This window comes from Marmota marmota, unplaced genomic scaffold, assembly GCF_001458135.2.
Source record: "Marmota marmota marmota unplaced genomic scaffold, marMar, whole genome shotgun sequence".
NCBI classification, from domain to species: Eukaryota; Metazoa; Chordata; class Mammalia; order Rodentia; family Sciuridae; genus Marmota; species Marmota marmota.
In genome coordinates, this window is record NW_026000174.1 from 59,938,898 (window position 1) to 59,956,497 (window position 17,600).

At 38.3% G+C, this 17,600-nt stretch overlaps 1 protein-coding gene across 1 annotated transcript; it reads left to right on the forward strand.

Annotated features, from left to right (window-relative positions):
• Nucleotides 1-1,019: 1,019 nt before the first annotated feature.
• Nucleotides 1,020-2,005, forward strand: LOC107135376 (putative olfactory receptor 5AK3). The gene has a single exon (XM_015477256.2). It carries the CDS (start codon nt 1,076-1,078, stop codon nt 2,003-2,005), a length of 930 nt encoding a protein of 309 aa, XP_015332742.1. The 5' UTR covers nt 1,020-1,075.
• Nucleotides 2,006-17,600: the final 15,595 nt, after the last annotated feature.

Here is a 17,600-nt window from a genome sequence, read left to right on the forward strand (position 1 = left end):
AGATCTGGCAATCCTTGGTCAATTGAGGGTGCATAGTACCCTCAATTCAAAAAACTTTTCACCAAGAATATGTCCCAGAAAAAAATTTCACTCTGAACTATTTGTGTTAGGGACAAGTTATAAGCAATCTTCTGTCTATCACTAGGGGAACACAGAAATAAATTATGAAGGATAAATACTATAGACATAGCTACTCAAAGTGTGGTCCATGGAACAGCATCAGACCTTAGACTGTACAGCACCACTCCATGATGGTATGAGTACAGGAAGTAAAATCGAGCATTTAAATAAATGATGGAATTTTGGCAATGCTATAGTATTTTTAATCTCCTTTTACAAATTTTTTGGAACAACAGATTGAGAATTTTTTAAAGCATGTAAACACTTGACATACTTGGTTAAACGCTTTCATGACCATGAGTCATGATGGCCACAGTAGAGTTGGTAAGAAATGGAAAAGGTAAATTAAGAATGTAGAAATAAGTTGGGATTGGGCTGGAGTTATGGCTCAGTGGTAGAGCGCTCACCTAGCACGTGTAAGGGTTTGATCTCAGCAACAGAAAGAAAGAAAGAGGAAGGGGGGAGGAAGGAAGGAAGGAAGGAAGGAAGGAAGGTATTGAGTACAAACTAAACTAAAAAAAAGAAAGAAAGAAAGAAATTGGGATAAGATTACATAGAAATTTCAAGGAGAAGTTAAGATTTTTAGATAAAAAGTTAGTATTTAATTAAATTGAGATACTTTGATTTTTCAAAAAAGCAAAACTAAAGTATGTTTTACATTTTGTTAATTGATATATTTATAAAATGCCAATCAGTCTGTCACCTAGGAACATAACTACTGCTTCATGTCAATTTCTCAAAACTGTAGATAAAATTATCCAAGTCGAATGTCAAGTTTTAGTTGATAAAGTCAGAGTCAATTACGTTAACAGAAAGTATTCTCTGGCTTATTATGAAACCAAATATTACCTTACCATTTCCAGTTCTTGAATACGTTAAAGGATCATAATCATCTTACCTATCTCTACTCTTCTTTCTTCACAACTTTTCAGCTGATGTCTTATCTACGCTAGCCATGGAACAGAACAACAGCACTGAAGTGACTGAATTCATCCTCTTAGGATTTGCAGGTCAACACAAGTCCCGGCACATCCTCTTCATATTATTTCTAGTGATCTATGTGGTCACGTTAGTGGGCAATGTTGGGATGATCCTACTCATCAAGATCCACTCCTCCCTTCACACTCCTATGTACTTTTTCCTCCAACACTTGGCCATTATTGATCTCTGTTACACCTCTGCCATCACTCCCAAGATGCTACAGAACTTCATAGAGATAAAGCAGTCCATCTCTTTCATGGGATGTCTGGTGCAACTATTGGTCTATGGTACTTTTGCCACAAGTGACTGCTATATTCTGGCTGCGATGGCAGTGGACCGTTATGTGGCCATCTGTAACCCACTGCACTATCCAGTTGTCATGTCTCGGAGACTCCGCATTCAGCTGCTGCTGGGTTCATACTTCATGGGTTTCCTGAATGCCTCTGTAAACACAGGTTTTACTTTCTCGTTGAACTTTTGCAAATCCAATGCAATTAACCACTTTTTCTGTGATGTGCCCCCAATCCTTGCCCTGTCATGCTCCAGTATCCACGTCAACATCATGCTGCTGACTGTCTTTGTGGGGTTTAACTTGACATTCACTGTGCTGGTCGTCATCTTTTCCTACACATACATCCTGGCTGCCATCCTGAGGATATCTTCTGCTGCAGGCAGGAAGAAAGCCTTCTCCACATGTGCCTCCCACCTGACAGCAGTCACCATTTTCTATGGGACTCTCTCGTACATGTACCTACACCACCATACCAATGAGTCTCAAGAGCAGGAAAAAGTGTCTTCTGTGTTTTATGGCATAATTATCCCCATGTTAAACCCCTTGATATATAGCTTGAGAAACCAAGATGTGATAGAAGCTATAAGAAAGACAGCAAACAAGTGCTTATAATTTGAATTGCGATTTCTAACTCAACTTGGTTTGTAAAGCAAACCAAAAATATTCCCTTATTTCCCAACCTCAGAAAATGTGGCAAATGCTGGTGAGGCACAAAGCCATTACTTTATTATATCAATAGCATTTTTTATTGATTTAAAAAAAAAATGACAGCGGAATGCATTACAATTCTTATTGCACATATACAGCACAATTTTTCATATCTCTGGTTGTATATAAAGTATGTTGACACCAATTCGTGTCTTCATACATGTTCTTTGGATAATGATGCCCATCACATTCCACCAAAAGTTGTAGAAAAACATCTCAAATGATTAAATAAATTAACTTCTAATTAATGTGTTTTAAAAGGCATCTGAAAAGATGCCTTTGATACAGCTTTTGTACATTTTTAAAAAATATTTTTTAGTTATACATGGACTCAGTTTCTTTATTTTGTTTATTTACTTTTATACTTTTTTGTGGTGCTGAGGATCGAACCCACTGCCTCACATGTGGGAGGCAAGCACTTTACCGCTGAGCCACATGCTTTTGTACATTTTGATGAACGTTTTTTAAGTACCTTCCATTTAAAAAGAAAAGTTAAGTCAATCTAAGATAAATGCATAATCAATGTTGTCTTTGTACTTTGTACTTTGTACAGAGCATATACTCATCAGAGCAAAATTGAAAAGATGTTCTCTTGAAAGTATTCTTACTCATATTTCTGTATGGCTAATCAATTTACTACTGTAAATTAAAATTTGTATTGTAAATTATAAATTAAAATTTGAAGAATCATTTCTTTGGATAATATTGGCAAAAAAAGAAGAAATAAAAGATAATAAATTGAATACTTATCAATATTGGGTCCAATATATTTTTTCCCAGCAGTTTCCCTAGGAATTAGTAGATTGACACAGTAATAAGGAAGACTTGGGGCATATTAATTTTATCATTGATTAAAATATAATTTGAATCCCCAACTATAAATTGGGATTTCAGTATCCCAATTTATATACCCCGTAAGGTTGTACTTCTTAGAAGGAGAACAAGATCCAGTGCAGATTTTTGTGCTACAGAACAACAAATTTGCCTGAATTTAATGCTTTATACCACTCAGTGTCCAAAAAAAATGAGGAAAAATATAGGAGTGTAAGCATAAATCTAGAAGTCAAATATGGACTCAAACCCCAATGTTCTCACCATTTGGAAAACAAATAAAATAGAATATGAGAGAATGGATATCAAACATATACCATCTGGCAATGTAAATAAAAGGGCTGACATTACTTGTTCTTGTTCTTCTTCCAATCTTGACAGTCATTTAACCAAAGGGAGTGCAAGGATTGACAGGTTGGAGTTTGCTACCTTTCTTCACATTTCCAGAAGATCCAGACCCACAGGCTAAGGTAGGAATAGTGGATAGGGAACCAAACAATACCAAGAGAAAACTGATGGTACCAGTCTGTGGAGCAGGATGCCTTATGGGAAAGAAATGTTCAAATCAGGAAAATCTGGTCTTATATAGTATTGCTGGAAACCTACCCATCCACTTGTCTGTTGAGAGAAAACCTATTTCTACTCTGTAATGTGAGTAAAAGTTCTCCAGATGGGGACATACAACTCTTTGATTACCATCCTGGACTGCCTCTGGAGAGAGACATCCAAGTTTTACTATCCTGATAATTCTCCCTATGCAAACATTCTTAAATATAATAGCTATAAATGCATTTGCAAAAATTCAGTAAATCACAAAAAAGATGGCAGCAAATTATAGTCCATGCATGTGTGATTGGATCAAAATGAATCCCCAATATTATGTAGAAGTATAATTCACCAATAAAAATATAAATAAATAAATATTATTAATAAAAAAAGATTTGAAAAACAAAACAAAATCCCTACAAAATAGTCAATAAATGGTAGAAACAGACATTATTACCTTATACATATATGACTACATGACCAACATAATTCTATAACATGTACAATCAGAAAAATGAGAAATTATACCCATTTATGTATGATATATTAAAGCATTCTACTGTCATGTGTAACTAATTAAAATTTTAAAAAAACAGTAAACAATTAATAAAATGTCACTGGTAGGTTTTTACCTATCTATGATTATTCTAAATGTAAACATATTGCCATTTCTAATCAAAAGACAGAGTGACTGTAAGTGGATTTAAAAAAAATAATAAGATACAACAACATGTGTCCTCCAAGAGACTCACTGTAGACTTATGTACAGAAATAGACTGAAAGTGAAGACATGGTAACAGGTATCCCATTCAAATGATAAAACAGATTAGAATAGCTATATTCAAAATCTGTCACCAAGGATACAGAAGGTTAATATTTGATGATAAAGGAATCAGTTCACCAATAGGATATGACAATTATAACTATATATGCAAACACCATCAGAGCACCTAAATATGTAAAGCCAACATTAGCAAATCCATGAAAAAAAATGGTCAGCAAAATAAGAGGATTTCAGTATCCCAATTTATATATCCCACTTTTCAACTCTAGACAGATCATCTGGACAGAAAATCAAAAAAGAACAGCTGACTTGTGGACTCAAAAAATTCTATAGACCAAATGTAACAGACAGTACATTTCATCCAACAAATGAGTGTTTAGTGTTGTTTAAATATTTTAAATGCAAGAGTCTTCTTGAATATATGATTTGTATCTTCTCCCATTCTCCACTGGGCTGTTTTTCACTTAATTAATATAGTGTCTTTAGCAACACAAACATTTACTTTTTCTTGAAGTTCAATTTATATATTTTCTTTTCATGAATTATTCTTTACAAAAATTGACATAACACACACGTATTTTTAAAAATGTATTTATTTTATGTAATGTGATGTTTTGAAATTGTGGAATGTATTATGAAATCATTAAATCTAGCAAATTAGCATATATATCAGTTCACAAATTTATTTGTATGGTGAGAAGTTTCATAATCTACTCTTAACATTTTTCAAAAACAGAAGATATTGCTATTAGCCACAGTCATCGTGCTACACAATAAATCTCTTGAGTTTATTCCTCCTATCCAACTGAAATTTTATAACTTTGCCCAAAAAATCTCCCACATCCCCCCTACACACACACACACACACACACACACACTACCCCAGCCCCCTGGAACCAACACTTTACATATAACAAGAAGAAATTATGTTAAGTGGAATAATCCAGGCACCAAAAGACAAAAACCACATGATAAACATGAGGAGAGGTATAGCTGGGTCATATAATGGATCCATTCCTAGTCTTTTGAAGAACTTCCATGCTGATTTCCATAGTGTTTGTACTAATTTACAATTCCACCAATAAGTGTTTCACTCTTATAACAACTCACTCCTGTGAGAACTACTTCAGGGTCCCATGGAAGCACCTTCTTACCTCCTGAGAGCAGCACTTACAATGACCTGATCAGATCCCACTAGGCCAAGCTTCCCAGAGTTGTCCCTTTGAGGACGAACCACTTCCAAACCATAGCCAAGTTGTTCAATCACGTAAATTAGTAGCAGAACCAAGATTTAATTAATTCCAGAACTTATTCCCATGACCAAAACAATACACTTTTTTGGGGAGGGGGGTAGACAAAGTAGCCTAATTGGAATACTTTTTTCTAAATAACAGATTACTTTTTCCCCATGCTTTATATTGTAGCATAATTTATATAGAGCAAAAATGAATCATACTTAGATAAATTCCTTAGTCAAATCTCTAATAATTTACATCCTCTTAGTAGCTGGTTCATGGGATTTTTAATGGTGCTATTGTAAACATGTGTCTTATTTTTTCCTTGTACTTCTGTAAGTTTGATGTCACTTTTTCTGGGATAAGCCCTCAGGCTTTGATCTTTCATGCTCCAACATTGACATCAGCATAGTAATCACTGCCTTTATGGAATTTAACTTAAACACTGCATTGGTCACCAAATTCCCTTATACCTATATCCTAGCCACTGTCCAGAGGATGTCATGAGGATGGATATTTCCCTACTTGGGGCTCCCACATGACAATAGGCACCGTTTTTATAGGGCTTTCTCTTGTGTGTAATTAAATTCTGATTCTAATACACCCCAAGAGAATACAAAAGTAACATTCGTGTTCTAGAACATTTTGGTTCTCATGTTCAACCCTAGATTGATCTACAGTTAGAGAGACAAAAGATGTATCAAAAGTGTTAATCACAGCAACACAGAAGCATTTATGAATTTGACCCTAATTGCTAACATCCAAATATTTTTAAAAGATGCTGTCTATCCAGAACTATTTTTTCCAAATGCCCCCCAAATATGTTGAGTTTCCTTAAGCCCTAAATTACATGGAAGTCATAAAAAGCATGAAAAATACATACATAAAAAGCATAAAAAATCAGCAACATTATTCAAAAAGGCTTTGAAAGCCAACTAATGCTCTATTAATCTGAGAGAAGCAATATCAACTTCCAAGGAAAGTAATGAATGGGAAAGGGATTTTTTTTCCCATTGGACGAACATAAAAGAGTCTTTAAAGTTATTTGACCTAGATGGTGGACCACAGAAAAGAAGACATTAGGTAAATTTCTAACCAACTCTTCTCATGTTCTTTAAGCATAAAGTACTCATATTATCAAACCATCCAACCATGTCTGGATGTCCACTCCCAAGACCTGAAGCCACTGGGGACCTTGGAACCAGAGAAGAATGCAGGCTGACCACTATGCTGGCAGCCATAGCCAGTGGGGACCTGTCATATTGAAAAGTTCCCCACATCTCTTCTCTCCAACATCAAGTTTAGCAGCAACCTGCCCAGCAGTGGCATAGCCTGGCAAAGCAAGGGAAGATTTCTCCTGCTCCAACATCACAAAATCTGATAGCTGTGTCACTTCCAAGAAGTGTTAACAAAATTTGGCTTAGCTCAGCATTTTCCAAATGAAATCCAGAGAACTTGTTCTCATGAAGTGTTCATCATAAAAAGGATTCCACACCCTAGTAATAATCAAAGTTTACCCAGTGGAGACCAGATTTCCTTACTGCTAGGCTTTCCAGAAGTATATTACATAACCATGCACATTGCAAATCTCTAAGAGGGAAAGAGTGCAGAGTATTTTTCAATTTACTGGGTCAGGGGACCCATTTTAATCTATATACTATTTGATGTATTGTCTCAATTATGAAATGCATATTTATGTGATATTTTAATATTTGTGATGTTGGAATATCTTAAAGGTCAGATGTACATTTAATAGAGCAATGAAAATGGTCATTAAACTGATGACTAATCTTTTGGTCTTTGTGTCTATCAGCCAATCTATGTATATCTATCTGTTATATAGTGATGAAAAACATTACGAACTTAGAATCAGTATTCTCTATAATGAAATTTGGGGGAAAAATACCTTTTTAAAGGAGATCTTGCTAAAATACTTTTTTAAAAGTAACAAACAGTAGAGGTGTGAGCAGAGTATTGAAAGTATATTCAGCTCTTGGTATCCATGAGTTCAGCATTTATGGATTCAACTAACCATGGACTGAAAATATATGGGAAAAAATTGTGTCTGTACTGAGCATGCACAGACTTTTTTTCTTGTCATTATTACCTAAACAGTACAGCATAGCAACTATTTATATAGCATTTACATTGTATTGCATATTATAAGTAATCTAGAAATGAGTGGAAGTATACAGGATGATGTGTGGGAGTTATATGCAAATATTTTGTCATTTTACATAAGGATCTTGAGCATCCATAGGTTTTAGTATTGGCATAGGATCCTGGAAATAATTCCCCATAGATATGGAAGCACTGGTCTTACTAGAAAACACTTTTTGAAAAATATCTTCAGACATGAAACAGAATAAAACATTTGTGCATATGTAATTAATATTCTATTCAGTCAACATAAATGCCTTTACAAATTCTCCTAGGATGCATGTTATTTAGCCTGTTGTAGTTATTATGGATTTAAAAATCTTTTTTTATATAAGTATCTGATAGTAGGGCTGGCCATTTCACAAAATCTACCTATTTTGGTGAGGTCTTGGTTCCTGAAAGTCCATATAAATGTCATAACTTTAATATGAGTCAACACTCTCTCCTGCCTAACAGAAATGCCTTGTAAACACACTGTGGAATCTCAGCTCACGTTCTCCAAAGCATGAAGTGAATTCCAGACGTAAAGCTTCAGTTCCAGGGAGAGATGATCATTCCCACCCATTACCCCATATTACCCCATTCCTGTCCACACTACCCTTGTCAAGACACCTGTGGAGAAATAGCCAAAATACTGTTAGCCTTTAGTTATTTGGGTTTTTTGTTTGTGTGTGTGTGTGTGTGCGTGTGTGTGTGTGTGTGGTGGTGGTGGTGGTGGCAGGGGCTACCACAAACCTGGTAGCTTAAACAATGGGAATTTATTGTCTCACGACTTCTGCATGGTGTAAGTCTGAAATCAAGGCATTAGCAGGATTAGTTCTTTCTAAGGGATGTGAGGGAAGAATCTATTTCAGGCTTTTCTCCTTAGTTTATAGATGACCACCATAGAATTCACACAATATTTTCCATGTTCATGTTGATTTCCAAATTTTTATAAGGGCATCAGTCATACTGGACTTAGGTCCACCCTAATAACCTTATTTTTAACTCAGTTACCTCTATAAAAACTCACGCCCAAATAAGGTCACATTTCTGAGGAACCAAGGCTTAAGCCTTGGACATGAGAATTTTTGATGAGGAGACACTATCTATAATAAAGGCTGTTCAACTGTTTAAAAAACTAAGAATCTTGTGAATTATTTCAAGCTAAACAAACCCAGACCAATCCTGTATTCCCTCTTCTCTCTTGGTAGATGAATCTCTGAATAGTGATTTGGGCCTCCTGTGGCATTTCAGAGTTACAGGAAATCCATTTTCTCCTGGATAGGTTGCCTTTCATGCCCTTCAGGGAAAAAAAAATAGTGAGCTTCAGTTAATGAGTCAGGACTGGAGAACCAGAAAGAACTGAACTCTCAAATTCTCAGGGGTATGACTTGAACACAGGGAAGATTATAAGAAGTCAATGGCCTCTCAGTATAAAAACCCCAGCTTCAAGCTTAACCACAGCATCCAATGGCACCTAATCTGAAACATAAAATTCTATAATAATAGCCAATAGTGATAATTATAGTAAACATTGATTGAATATTCACTGTGTGCTTGCAATAGGTGCTTCACATATATAATTCTATTTAAAAATCCTGATAATCACTGTATGCAGCTAACAATTTTTAATTAAACTTGGTAAGTAAAGAACTTAGCAGAAAGCTTGGCACAGAGTATGTGCTTAAGAACCAAAGGTAATATTCCTCTCCATTTTGCAAATGAGAACACCAAGATTCAGACACACTAGGATTGTGCTATGAAAGGTGGATCCTACATTTGAACCTAGGGATGCTAGACTCCAAAGTTTGTGATCTTGCCTACAGAACAATACTGTAGCACATCCTCATTCCTGTGCCACAGAAGTGCAAGACTGTATTAAAGCCCCTGAAATGTCCATCACATCTTCTGTCCCTCCTGAGCCATTGAATCTTATATGATTGCCCCTATTTAGTCTCTAGGGCTTGATTCTTACACACTTTTTTAGGCTTAAATTAGAAAGAGAACTTGTGATCTTCATCTTCTTCTAGGACTCCTTCTTCCCAGATAGTTCCAGGAGCTCTCCATAAGCCACCAGCAGTGATCCCATCTGTCCTGCATGAACTCAGGTTAACTATAGCCACCTGTTTCCCAAGAGTTAAGTGGCTGGTGAAAGTAGAGCCAGGAAATCCAAAAGCTATTTCAACTATGTCTATTTTTACATCAGCCAATAGTGTAGGCAATCACAAGTCTGGGGCTACAGATGCAGTTCTGCTTGCCCCACATGCTTACGTACCTGAATTTGTGAGCCGCAAGTTAGCATGTTCCTAGGGTCTTCAGAGTTCTCGTTTGGATTATCTTTGGGTTGGAAGAGCTGTTTCAGCCAGGAAGTCCAGGTTTGATATCCCTACCACCATTGTCCCCGGTAACTCTAGTCATCAATAGAAGAGACACTATGGTCTGCACAACAAAACGTTTTTCAGAAATGCTTGCCCTTTATCTCAACAGCAACTGGTAAATGTACCAGATAAAACCTTGGGATCTCCCAATAAATGAGAATCAAGTAGTTGAAGAAGGACACTCTGTTCATCTAGTTTCCAAATCAACTGGTTCACCTTCAACTCACATTAGAAGAGCCATTTTCTTCCCTCAATTTCTTCACCCAAGATATGCAGTATCTCCCTCAAAAAATGCCAAGTGTTTTTAGATATCTGACCCTCACAGCAGTTCTATTAATCTACTTCGTGTCATTAGTCACTTTTACAAATGAAGAAAATGACACTATGGGTGGTCAAATGACTCTTCCCTAGATCTCTCAGCCAGAGAATTACAAGCCAAGATTAGCATTCGGTTTGGCTCATCTGTCTTTCTGTTTTCTTTACGTCTCTGAAGCTCAATATCCCTGTTCAACTCCAGCGTCTGTAATTACATTACAGAAATCTTGTCCTTCTCAATCAATTTTCAGAAATTGATTCCTTCAAATGAATTATTTAGGAATGGATGCTCAGATCTGGGCTACTTGGTGAGCAAAATTGAGCAAAACAGTCATGCTTTTACTCCATAGAGCTTCTAGTTCAGCATCACTGGTTCAACCCGTCCAGAACTTAGCTGAAGATGCCAAAATCATTTGTACCAAAAGAGATACTCAAAAACAAGGAATAAATGGCCTTTCATAAGGAAACTAAAAGGAAGTCAGAGTCTAATTCCTGGAAGAGCCCATTAGGAAGATTCTTGGGTGCTCGGAGAGATGATTCAAAGGCTAAAGTGAACCATCCTTAAAGAGGACATCAAGCCTTCTATCTGCAGCAGCTGAACGTGTGATTAGCTCATTAAGAAAACATTTGTCTCTTCTCTTTAACATGTGAAATTCTCAGACTGAGCCAGACAAGGTAGATGCTGGGGTCTCTGTTTTTTTATAACAATGTATTCATTGCCACAGTGAAAGACAGAGACAAATCTGACTCACGCAACTAAATCACTCTTGACACTGAACAGGCCTGAATCAGTGTCTGGAGTCCTTGTCAATCAGCCCCATCTCTAAATCTCACAAGGCCTCTGTGTTTTCATCCACAACAGGAGGATGAGAAGAGCCTATTGAAATGGTTACTAGGAAAATGCTTGGTGAAAACGCAGACCAATGTGCCATGAAAATTCTTAGTATAAAGCCCCTCTTGGAGACCTTGCTCAAAATTTTCTTATGCTTGAAGAGCTGCTGTCAGATCTGCTTTCTGGTTTGAAGCAATAAACATTGTTTGGGGAAGACTCTTTTGTTTTGCAGACCTCAGGTGAGCACTATTTATTTGCTTGCTTGCTTGTTTTTGAAAGCGAGACCTGAGTAACTCAAATACAGAGGCCTCACACTGGGCCATTATTGTAGTTTGCTAGTATCCATCAGCACCTGGTTCCCAAGAGTTACGTGGCAGTCTCCCTTCTTCCTGCAGTGCTGCGGTTTGGGTATGGTTTGAGTGTATCTCCCAAAGATTCATGTATTAGAAGTTTGGCCCTCAGTGTGGCAATGTTAGGAGGTGGTGGAATATAAGGTGCAGCTTAATGAATATGCCCTGGTCTGCTGTTTTCCACCATCTGACATAGCCCAGAGCCAGCCTGTGTTGTTTGGAATTGGGCCTTCAAAATTGTGAACTGGATGAACATCTTTTCTTCATAAGTTATCCAGCCTTGGGTATTTTGTCAAAGCAACAGAAAACTGACTAATGCATTTGGTAACTGAATTCTTCAGTTTGAATTGTATGACTGACCCCAGAGTGAATGACTTTCTTCCCCAGCCCCCTTGGCAGTCACATGTGGCCATATGTCTAAGTTATGGTCTGTAGTACGTGAGACTCATGTCCTAGCAAAGAGGAATATGTGCTTTGCTTTCTCTTCCCCACCAGCTGGAATGAAGATGTTACAGAAGGAGTTATAGAATCAACACAGGCCACAAGGTGGGAGCCATATGTTGGGTTTGGCAGAGTGAGACAGAAGGAGCAGGAGTCCCTGGCTCCATGGAAAATTTGCTGTTTCGGTAATAGAGTTTATCCTCCGTTACATGACCGGAAAATAAACTCTTATCTTGTTTGGGGTAAATTGCTGTTATTTTAGTTTTTCTTACAAGATCTGAACCTGATTTACAACTTGTATGGAATTTCTAGCTGCCATAACAAACCTAAATGTGGAACATTGGCTTAGAGCCAGCAGCCGGCAAAATAGAAAACACATCCAAAGGCTGAACACTTGGTGGTCCCTGTCATACCACAACAAAATATTTAAACTCTTACCTGCAATCTTAAAGAAAAACCTTGTACTGGCAGAGCTTCTAATTCTGATGACTATGTTAAGAAATTTTTGTACACTTGCTTTTAGTAAATTCTGAGCAAAACAATTCATCTTGGCTGTGAGAGGTAACCAGAGACAGCCTTGGAGGGAGGTAAGATTGTAGCCCCCACCCTTTCTCAAGAACCTCTCTTACCTGTTGGTTATGGAAATAAGATCAAAGATCTTACTTCTTACCTATGCGTTCTGTTTTAGATGGTCATAAAGTAGACATCAAAAATTGTTCAAGGGCTGAGGGTACAGCTCAGTGGTAGAGTGCATAATGTAGCTAACAATGTGCTCTACCACTTCACTGCACTCTGTTCTTCCCAGAGAGCCGGACAAGAGGTTTGGATGGGCTGCATTAGAATCATTTAGTAATGCATAACAGTATTGCTACACACTAAATGACTTAAAATCAGTTCAACCCCAGCACTGAATAAAAAAAATTGTCCAAGCAGTGCATAGTCAATAAAAACCAAGCTTAAAACCGAGGCCTAGAGAACTTTTGCTATCAACATGTAACAAATTAGAAGTAAAATATCTATAACTAAAAACCTGTTTTATCTAGAAGCACACAATTCCACATTTTAACAGCTCTAAAATTGAGATGCATCTTATAATTAATGTGATAAAGCATTGTGTCTAGATTTAATTGGAAAAAATATTTTTCCTAGTGATATATAAAATGATAACGTAGACTCAATCCATAGTAAATTCAATACAAGGCAGCTTGGTTTTGAAGTAATCTTGCTACCAAAGAAATTGCAGCCTGGTCTATGTAGGCCATGTTTGCCTAACCAAAGGAATTCTTAGGAACCCAGACATATGTCAGTGATGTGGACTACAAAATTTATACAGTCACCAGGAAAGGCAGATTCTCTAATGCCAACTTTAGACATAGCCACAAAGAATAATGGGTTAGGAAGAACCTCCAAGGGGTCATGGAATACAATTAATAATGCATGAGGGATTCCCTCCCAGAGAGCAGGACCAGAAGCTTTGATAGGTTGGGTATCAGTTATCTATTAATATATAACAGTACTGTTATACACCAAGTGCTTAAAATAGGACACATTTGGGCTGGGTATGTGGTTTAAGTGGTAGCGCGCTCGCCTGGCATGCATGCGGCCCGGGTTCGATCCTCAGCACCACATACACACAAAGATGTTGTGTCCGCCGATAACTAAAAAATAAATATTAAAATTCTCTCTCTCTCTCTCTCTCTCTCTCTCTCTCTCTCTCTCTCTCTTTCTCTCTCTCTCTATTAAAAAAAAAATAGGACACATTTACTAGCTCAGTGTCTGTGAATCAGGCTCTGGCCACACCTTAGTCGAAACTTCTGCTTCATAGTCTCATAAGAAGCTGCAATCAAGGTGCTGACCAGGACTGTGGTCTCAACTCCAGGCCCAGCTGGGGCAGAATCCACTTCCAATTTCACACGTTTGTTGGAAGAATGAAGCTTCTTGCAGCTGTAGACTGAGGACTTCAGTTTCTACCGGCTCTTACCTGGAGAGGCCTCTAGCCGCCCCCATTCCTTGCCACATGGAACTTACCAACATGGCTACTTGTTTCATCAAAGTCACCAAGGGAGAGAGTCTGCTGGCAAGAAAGTCATCACAATACTGTGTAATGCTACCACAGAGTGGCATTCCATCACCTCTGCTGTATTCTATTAGTTAAAAGCAAGCCACAGGTCCTGTGCATACTCAGGGGAGGGGTTACCTAATGGTCTGAACAGCAAGAGATGTGGAGCAGAGAGGCCACTTTAGACTCTGTCTACCATGTTGACTAAATGAGGAATTGAGTCTGCTGCCAAGACACAGAGTTTCAATTCCTCCACAGCAAGATTCCATCACTGCTGTGAATCCAATTGCTTCTCAGTCTCCTCCTTCTCAGATGGGAGTTTTAACTATATTAGATCTTCTACCATGATAACAAGGAAGGTGCAGTCTTCTCTTAGAGTTACAGGATGGCTCCATGCATGGATGTATCCATATCTGGCCTTGCTGCCAAAAAGAGTGCCCCTCCCTGAGGTCCTAGAGTGTAAACAGCTACACAGTGGTCCCACTTCGGGAGACAGTGCTTTGTGTGAGGGGGAAGACACAAATGTTTGGGTGGCCAGCAATGGGAAAGGCAGAAGAAAATGCTGGTCATCCCCCAGTAAGCACTTCACCATATTTCCCCTAATAACAGAACCCCTCAATTATAGGTAGGGAGTGGACCATCTAAAGACACTATTTTCCAAACTGTGCAGTATATCCATGTAATTAAGTTCCAGCCTATGGACTGTTAATGAAAATGATCAATGCACCTCCCAAGCTATTTCTTGGAAGAGAAGGATTTCTGCCTATCCCCTTTCTCTTTTCATCCTCCCCCAGTGATAAGGCATCTTAAACTATGAGACAAGGAAGATGCAAAACAACAAAGTAGAGGGTCTTTCTCCAACATGGTGGACCCCCAACTGCCACTGGTCAGAAACAGGAGTAGCTTTCCATGTTCCTTAAGACACTGTCAGTGTGGCTTTGTTGTAGCAACCAAAGTTATATCTTAATTAATAGAGATGTCAGCTGAGCTGTTTGATAAACCAGCTGTATCTTTAGTAGAATTATATTCACAAATATGTTTTTCCCTAATCCTGTGACCATAAATTGTTATTTGGATATGTATATGTTTATATTTTTTCAGGAATTTTTTAGAAAGGAATTAGTACCCTGATGGGTTTTGTTTTCCTTTACCCCCATGAAGGTAGAAAATTCAGTAAAGGCACTGGATTTGATACAACCACAGTCTGCTTTTGACTTACAGCCTTCCATCTGTGGTCTTCTTGAAAACTAATATTGCAAATTTGAAGAATGTACAATCTGGGTTCACTAACTATTTTCTTAGAGCCACAGGAGTCAGAAACACCCTAGGATGCTTTTCTGTAGGGAATGGAAAATCTCACTGTTGAACACCTCAAAAGAAACAGGAAACAAGATTTCCTTGGATGGAGCAGGAGAAAAAAAATTTGTTTGTTCCCTAAGAGCCCTGAAGTGAGTCTTGAAGATGAGGCTAGCAATACTTGGCATAGTCCCAGAGATGAAATGTCTCTTTCATTCAGTGGAGAAGCAGACTTAGGCCTAAGGAAGAAGAATCCTTTTGAGCACCTGCAAAGTCTTCTTTAGGCCAACGGGATCTGAGAATAGCCAGTAGTTCTGTGTGATGCTCTGAATTTCCAATGTCTCTGTATGGTTAACTTCATGTGTCAACTTAACTGTGCTAAGGGATGCCCAGATAGCTGGTAAGACACTAGAAGTATCTACAAAGTTTCTTTCAGAAGAAATTCCTATCTGAATCATTAGACTGGGCAAAGAAGATTGCCCTTCACCAATGTGGGTGTGCAACATCCAATATGTTGAGTGCCTAAACAGAGGGGAAAAGACAGAGGAAGGGCAAATAAGTGCTCGCTCTCTCTCTCTCTCTCTCTCTCTCTTGAATTGGGACTCCATCTTCTTCTATTATTGGACATTTGTGCTCCTGGTATTCAGCCCTTCTGAACCCAGAGTGGGACTCATATCTTGGGTTCCCCTAGTTCTCAAGCCTTTTAGTTTAGGCTGTTACACTACTGGTTCCCTGGACCTCCAGTTTTACACATGGAAGATCATCTGCGTCCACAATCTCAGGAGCCAATTCTTCATAAGAGAGAGAGGAATATACATATTCTATTGGTCCTATTTCTCTGAAGAGCCCTTACCAATACACTCTCCTAACTATCAGTCCTATTATTCATTTGTACAGCAAATAAATATGTACTTGGCACTTTTCTAGGTCCTTGAAAGACCCAAAGACCAAAACAGCAAAGATCTCTTCCCTTTAGAAGTTTTAACCTAGCAGAGGCAGGCAGCCATTAAACACTAAAGGCAATCAATAAATAAAATAGATTAAAAGTATGTTTCTATATAAGGAGAGCAAAGTTGCAAGATTAAATAGAATGATCAGGATAACCTCACTGAGAGGAACTGAAAGAGATTCCAGGGATTTGAAGGAGGTGTCACAGAGGAAATAGTAAGACCAATGACCTGAAGCAGGAGCATTCCCTGATTGCTTTAGAAACACCCGAATCCACTGTGGTCAGAATGGAATGAGCAAGAGGGAGACGGTGTGGGAGTTAGCAGCAGGCCAGATCACACAGTCTTGCAAGTCATGACACCAGTGTTTCTTGGAGTCCCATAAGGAGTTATTTAGGGATTTGAGCAGATAAGTAACATGATCTGGATTATGTTTTAACAGGCTGTCTGGAGGTTATTGGCTCAAGCAGCCAAATCCTGCGAGGACTGAAACAGGCCTCAGTTGCTGTTTGGTCCAGAGACTCAAATAATAATACCCAGGCTTGTTTCTTTACATCTCTCACCTCATTCTCCTCTACTTGTTGTCCCCAGCTGCTGGGTGGCCCCTCTCCTGACAGTGAGTGGCAGAAACAACCCAAATTCTAACACAACTAAGTCCAGTAAAGAAAAAAAAATGAAGTCCCAGAAAAAAAAAAAAATGTCTCTTTCGAACTTATTGATTGTGCTTAGGTTGTGTGCTCCTTTCTGAAACCCTGGGAGAGGTTAAGGACAATTTGCTGCAGTCCGGCTGCAGCAAAATAACCAGGGGGTGACGAACAACTTGTGTAGATTGATACAGCAGGAGTGGCAGCCGTTTATTGCAGGACAGGAGCAGTATTTATACATTCCACACAGCTTATCTAATTAACATAAACTAGATACAGCAGTCAACCAATCAGGAATCTCCACACTTAATGGCTCGCTTTTGTTACTTCTCAAACCACTCCCTCTGGCATTTTGCCAGGCACCATCCAGACTGGTTTACGAACTCTAACATTCCCCTGGCAAAATGCCAGGTGTTATTTTGACTTGTTTACAGACTCTAACACAATTGGCACATGCTCCTGAATCTGCAGATAGGACCAATCCTACTCAACCACAAAACTGAATGAACAGAGTGGGTATCCTGAGGGAACTTGAGCACAATATTATCTGAGGGAAGGAAGTTGTACATTGGACCACAGTAATATATGTGCCCACTCATTTGGAAATAGAGAGATCCATATGCCCATCATTTTAACGTAAGATAGATCACGGTTGGCTGAGTAGAGGTGTGGGGCAAAGGGCTTTATGGCAGAGAGAGG

What these genes read in the sequence shown, in the direction of transcription:
- LOC107135376 (XM_015477256.2), top strand. Translation starts at nt 1,076, where the DNA reads ATGGAACAGAACAACAGCACTGAAGTGACTGAATTCATCCTCTTAGGA.